This window comes from Sinocyclocheilus grahami, unplaced genomic scaffold, assembly GCF_001515645.1.
Source record: "Sinocyclocheilus grahami isolate Dianchi unplaced genomic scaffold, SAMN03320097.WGS_v1.1 scaffold513.1, whole genome shotgun sequence".
NCBI classification, from domain to species: Eukaryota; Metazoa; Chordata; class Actinopteri; order Cypriniformes; family Cyprinidae; genus Sinocyclocheilus; species Sinocyclocheilus grahami.
This window is the reverse complement of record NW_015505692.1, coordinates 577642-584630: the sequence shown is the minus strand read 5'-3', so window position 1 is coordinate 584630 and position 6989 is coordinate 577642. Positions and strand designations below refer to the sequence as shown.

The following is a 6989-nucleotide window of genomic DNA, read 5'->3' as shown; positions in this document are numbered from 1 at the left end:
CTGCAGACGTCGGTGCAGGTTCCCTCTCCAGCTGCAGGAGTCATCGAGGAGCTGCTGGTTCCTGACGGAGGCAAAGTGGAAGGAGGAACTCCTCTGTTCAAACTCAAGAAAGGAGGTCAGCCATGTTTCTTTTTGCTAATATATATACCGAAGTGTTCTGGACTAAATGCATCTTATATTGTAATCATTACGATCATAAGCTGAATTCACTTCCTAACATGTTCATTGTGCGTGTTTAACTGATTACATGAGGTTTACTAACCATTATATTACTGCCATATGGATGATGCTTTAACTCTGACCAATAACAGAATTGTTATGTGAAGCTGCTTTGAAATGTGAAAAGCGCTATGTAAATAAACTTGAATTGAATCGAATTAAAGTTAAGGAAACTTTACTTGTAAACAACTAAACTAACTTTTGAACTCTTTATTAACATGTAATACTGTAATTTAATATTTTTATGATGGACTAAGATCACAGTTTAAGATTGTAAGTATGGGAGTATTATACTAATTAAACACAGTTGAAGTCAAAAGTTTGCATACACCTTGCAGAATCTTGTTAGCTGAATGATCCACAGCTGTGTTTTTGTGTTTAGTGATAGTTGTTCATGAGTCCCTTGTTTGTCCTGAACAGTTAAACTGCTGCTGTTCTTCAGAAAAAACCCCAGCTCCCACTAATTCTTTGGGTTTCCAGCATTTCTGTGTATTTGAACCCTTTCCAGCAATGACTGTATGATTCTGAGATCCATGTTTTCACACCGAGGACAACTGAGGGACTCGTATGCAGCTATTACAGAAGCTTCAGACGCTCGCTGATGCTCCAGAAGGAGAAACCATGCATTAAGAGCCGGGGGTTTATTAATTCAACTAATATTTTCTCTTGTGGACTATATGTAAACATCTTGTATGTGAAATATCGTATTCAGGTCAGTACTAAATAAACAATAACATGCATTTTGTGTGATCCCTCTTATTTTGGTAAAATAATTAACATTTTGCAGATTCTGAAAGGGGGATGTAAACTTTTGACTTCAACTGTATAAAACAAAATTTTAGTTTTATTAAAGCTATTAGCTGTAGAAGACCCCCCATTTAAAATATCCGTCTTCATAATAACCATAACCAGAAATAAAGTGTCTGGGCTTTCCGTGCTAGGAAGTGGTTATTATTATAAATGAGTGCTGCTGTGCTGCGGTGGTTTCATCTCTGACTGTGTTTCAGCTGGAGCGGCTAAGACGACAGCAGCACCTCCTCCTGCAGCAGAGACTGCTCCTCCTCCCCCTGCTGCTGCTCCTGCTCCTGCTGCTGCTCCTGCTGCTGGAGGGCCCATCCCCACCAGCATGCCCCCTGTACCCCCTGTGCCGGCCCAGCCCATCCAGTCCAAACCAGGTCAGGAGAGTCCCCCGTTTACAGGATGAAATCTCATCATAGATGCTGTACATTCAGTAGAGGCTGAGATTGGTGTATTGTGATATGTGACCCTGGAGCACAAAACATGTCATAAGGGTCCATTTTTGGAAATTGAGATGTATACATCATCTGAAAGCTGAATAAATAATCTTTCCATTGATGTATGGTTTGTTAGGATAGGACAATATTTGAAAATCTGGAATCTGAGGGTGCAAAAAAAATCTAAATATTGAGAAAATCATCTTTAAAGTTGTCCAAATGAAGTTCTTAGCAATGCATATTACTAATCAAACATTAAGTTTTAATATATTTACAGTAGTAAATGTACTAAATATCTTCATGGAACATGATCTTTACTTAATATCCTAATGATTTTTGGCATAAAAGAGAAATGTATAATTGTGACCCATACAATGTATTGTTGGCTATTGCTACAAATATCCCCCAGCGACTTAACACTGCTTCTGTGCTGCAGGGACACATATTAACATTAGGGATGCACCGAATATAAAGCGAAAAGAATGAATAAAATTGTACCGAACAATGACGTGACGCAATCAAATAGAGGCACGCACTAATGCACCAAAAACATGTCAGCAGTGTGGAAGCATTTAAAACTGTCCGAGAAAGATGCAAAAATCATTAAAGCACCGACAGCGAGAGACTGTTTAGAACTGCAGCGTATGTCTCCGATGAGAAGAGAACGGAGTGGCGACCCTCTACATTGCATTCATACATTGCATAGATACAGCTACATTAATTTAGAATTATTCAGCTTTTAAGAACAAGCAGAAGATATGCCGGTTTCTTCGGTAGTGGGCGGAGCTAATGCGCAAACGACAATCTCATTGGCTGGCACCCGCCTATTACTGTCCCTGTTTTGATTTCAGCAAATCAGCTCGAGCGAACGCTGACAACGTGGTTAATATATTCATGAGCCCAGCAGTTAGTAGTAGTAGTATTATCTTTTAATAATAATTACTATTATCTGTGACCAACAATATCTTAAACACCACCACTAGTCCTAAGTTCAGTTACAATGACAAATATGCATGCATACATGGTTACCAAGTTTTAGTTCTAATCACTAGTTCTATCATTAAATAGTCCTTAATTATCATAATATCATATAATGCTTCATTGACTGATGTTAAGAGTGTACATTCAGATGTTTAAGAAGCTGTTCCATTTTATGTATGTGTATATATATATATATATATATATATGTGTGTGTGTGTGTGTGTGTATATATAAGTGTGTGTGTGTGTGTGTGTTATATATATGTGTGTGTGTGTGTGTATATATATGTGTGAGTGTGTGTGTATATATATATATGTGTATGTGTATATATATGTGTGTGTGTGTGTGTGTGTGTATATATATATATATGTGTATGTGTATATATATATATGTGTGTGTGTATATATATATATATGTGTATGTGTATATATATATATGTGTGTGTGTATATATATATATATGTGTATGTGTATATATATATATGTGTGTGTGTATATATATATATATGTGTATGTGTATATATATATATGTGTGTGTGTATATATATATATATGTGTATGTGTATATATATATATGTGTGTGTGTGTGTGTGTAGAATAGTATATCAGTCTGGCGAGTAAACAAAAACATTTACTAGCCAATGGCGATTATATTGCCATGGTTTGCGTAGAGGGTTGGGTGGCTGTTGCTGGTTACTGTATGATGATTGAAATCACAAAATGGCCTTAAATTAGTAAATAAACTGCAGAATGTTGTTTTCTAATACACGCACGAATTGCATGTGTTCAAACAGCGCTGCATGAGCTCGTTAGCCAGGGTTCAGTCCAAACCGCAAGGAAAATCTGCACTGAAACCGTGTGACTCGTCAGTTGCTCAGTCACATTTTTATGATTTTTTTGGGCATGTGACAATGTGATATATGCGACAGATTCTTCCTAAATTCATAATGAGAATAATTTATAAATCTGCTATCATTCTTGCGGATTTCTGCCAAGCTAGAACTCCATCAACATTCATAAATGTTAGTATTGTGATTTTACTGTTGTTCTGTAAAATAAAATAAAAAGACAGCAATGATAATAATAGTTATCATTATTAACAACAACATAACAGCTCTATTAATGCATTTATTATAACATTCACACAGAGTGGGATCTAATATATTGTAATGTTTTAAAAGAAGTCTCTTCCGCTCAGCAAGGCTGCATTTATTTGTACAGTAAAAATTGCATGGCTGATTCCAGAAGGGTGTCTCAAAAATGTTATTTTACTAACCTATTAATTGTGCTTTGTTGGTATGATGTCTGTTAGAATGTTAAAAAATTATCAGTGTTAAGTAAATATTTTTAAACTGTTGTTTTATAATTAATTTTTTCTTTGAAAAGTAAGACAAAACTGTAAAAAGCACATTTTGGCTGTTTAATTTATGCAGTGGTGAAACAAATGGGGAAAATTCATGAGGAAAACCGTGTTCGGTATTCGGCCTTCGGCCTTCAGCCCAGTGTTTTCATTTCGGTGCATCTCTAATTAGCTGATACTCTGTTGTCTGTAGTTTCTGCCATCAAACCCACTGCAGCTCCTGCTGCTGCTGCTGACGCCGGAGCCAAAGCCGCTCGATCAGAGCACAGGGTAAGAGCCGTCTTTCTCTACTGTACCAACTTTATTCTGTATATCCCTTAAACCTGCCCCTCACACAAAACAACCGGCATTTTTAGATTTTCAGCAAACTTAATTCTGTATGATTTATAAGCTTGTTTCCTATTGTGGAACAAAAAAACATTTACTGGTATTACTATTTATGTGGGGACATTTGGACCCTATAATGTAGGGAACACCAGGAACACAAATACACACACTTATTTGGCAACAACAGATCCAATATCAGTATCATATCGAATAGAATACCTTTAAATAATGTATAATTGCCCGTACATTTCAACCTTTTCTTGTGATTTTGCTGCCGCTTATGTGTGCAGATACTTTTTATACACGAGAAGCATGTTCAAACACAGAACTTTATTTGAAGAATTATGTTACGGATATTGAGTTATACTTGCTGTACTTATTGGTCCTGCACTGCCTATTGATTCAACAGATTTTTCACAAATATGTCTATATTAGCTAAATTTGATTAAGTGAACGCTTAAGTTTAAAAGTACAATAATGCAAGGCAAGCACTTTTGACGCATGTTTATGACCTATTTATCAGCAGCATGTTTGATTCCTACTTTAAGTGGGTTATTTAAATGGATTGTTTATACTTTTTTTTTCTTTTTGTCTTGTCTGTCTGGTTTGTTAGATTCGTCATTTACAAAATTTGTTTAAACGGTAATAAAGTTGTCTCTATATATATATATATATATATATATGTTTTTAGGTCACATTAAGTGAGCATTTCTTTCAGGGGGCATGAATACATTACAGTACGTGAGTTTGAACGAGAACAGAAGATGTTTTTGTACATAAGCAGATATTTGTAGGTGACGTTTTACTTCAACAAATAATATATTTTAACTCTAGAAAAGTTTCCTGAGATGTAGTAAGTAAAACATGTATTTTATGCCAAATATAGCTGCTTTATCGTTTTAGTGCATTACAAAGACACTGATGTGCTCATACTGTTAGGATCTTGAGTAATATTAGACCAATTTAATTAAAGGAGACTATATATTTAATCATTTATTCATGAAGTAGACTAATTGTTACTTGTGTGCCGTAACGTCTGCCATCAAGTTAATACACAACAACTTCTGCAGTTGATCATGTTAGATTTTAATGCCTTTAATGTCACCTGTGACTGAAACATGGCTCAAAAGTTATATCTGGATCATCTTCGTCTCTGTGATGATACTCAGTATCTCTGTATTTGATCTGAAATGGCTTGATAGGTTTTTTCCCACCTTACAAATCAGTAGAGCCTGTCAGCGTTTGATTCAAAATGTTTAATGCAAGAACTTGAACAGTACAAATGTAGTGAAAGATAATCAAGGTGTCTTTTACCAAATGAAATGCAATGTATATGTGTCCCTGCAGCACAAAAGCAGTGTTGAGTCGCTGGGGGATATTTGTAGCAATAGCCAACAATACATTGTATGGGTCACAATTATACATTTCTCTTTTATGCCAAAAATCATTAGGATATTAAGTAAAGATCATGTTCCATGAAGATATTTTGTAAATGTCCTACTGTAAATATATCAAAACTTAATGTTTGATTAGTAATATGCATCGCTAAGAACTTCATCTGAACAACTTTAAAGATGATTTTCTCAATATTTAGATATTTTTGCACCCTCAGATTCCAGATTTTCATATAGTTGTATCTCAGCCAAATATTGTCCTATCCTAACAAACCATACATCAATGGAAAGCTTATCTATTCAGCTTTCATGTGATGCATAAAACTCAATTTCCAAAAATGTACACTTATGACTGGTTTTGTGGTCCAGGGTCACATATATGAAACAGTGTTAAATGCCATTTAAAGATTTTCATGAACATTTTGAGTGATGCCTAATGGTTGAATCAGTGCCCCTAATCACACAATCTGTGCTCTTTAAGAAACCCAATGGCCAAATAAAAAAGTGCATTGAAATGGTCTTTATATTAAAGGAACACTCCACTATTTTTGAAAATAGGCTCATTTTCCAACTCCCAACTTGACTCTTCTGTAGTTACATCGTGTACTAAGACCGACGGAAAATGAAAAGTTGAGATTTTCTAGGCCGATATGGCGAGGAACTATACTCTCATTCCGGCGTAATAATCCAGGAGCTTTGCTGCCGTAACATTGGAGCAGCAGGCGCAATTATATTACACAGTGCCTGAAAATAGGCTAACTTCTGTCAACATAACTAACGTGACCACCTGCTTGCACAGGGAGCATGCTGGGGACTATTTTCAGGTGCTGCGTAATATAATTGCGCCTGCTGCACTCTTTGGTAATTTTTGAGCGAGATGCTAATGGTCTAATCAGATTCAATGATCTATGCTAAGCTACAGCTAAAAGTGCTACCGCCAGACCCGGAGATCGGCTGAATGGATTCGAAAACGGTAAAACTCAATTTCCTATTTAAAACTTGACTCTTCTGTAGTTACATCGTGTACTAAGACCGACGGAAAATGAAAAGTTGAGATTTTCTAGGCCGATATGGCTTGGAACTATACTCTCATTCCGGCGTAATAATCAAGGAACTTTGCTGCCGTAACATTGGTGCAGCAGGCGCAATTATATTACACAGCGCCTGAAAATAGGCTAACTTCTGTCAACATAACTAACGTGACCACCTGCTTGCACAGGGAGCGTGCTGGGGACTATTTTCAGGCGCTGCGTAATATCATTGCGACACACGATGTAACTACAGAAGAGTCAAGTTTTAAATAGGAAAAATATTGAAACTCTTTGGTCATTTTTGAGCGAGATGCTAACGGTCTAATCAGATTCAATGATCTATGCTAAGCTACAGCTAAAAGTGCTACCGCCAGACCCGGAGATCGGCTGAATGGATTCGAAAACGGTAAAACTCAACTGTTTAACTCTAGGGGAGTTGGAAA

The 6989-nt window shown here is 36.3% G+C and overlaps 1 protein-coding gene across 1 annotated transcript in view; it reads left to right on the top strand.

Moving 5' to 3' along the window:
* Positions 1-6989, top strand: part of LOC107554778 (dihydrolipoyllysine-residue succinyltransferase component of 2-oxoglutarate dehydrogenase complex, mitochondrial-like) — a gene marked incomplete at its 5' end in the record, with an annotated part of 26207 nt that overhangs the window by 11622 nt on the left and 7596 nt on the right. Inside the window, one exon of the mRNA XM_016237386.1 lies at positions 3988-4064. Coding sequence (XP_016092872.1) covers positions 3988-4064 — 77 coding nt within the window. The remainder of the gene's footprint in view (positions 1-3987; positions 4065-6989) is intronic.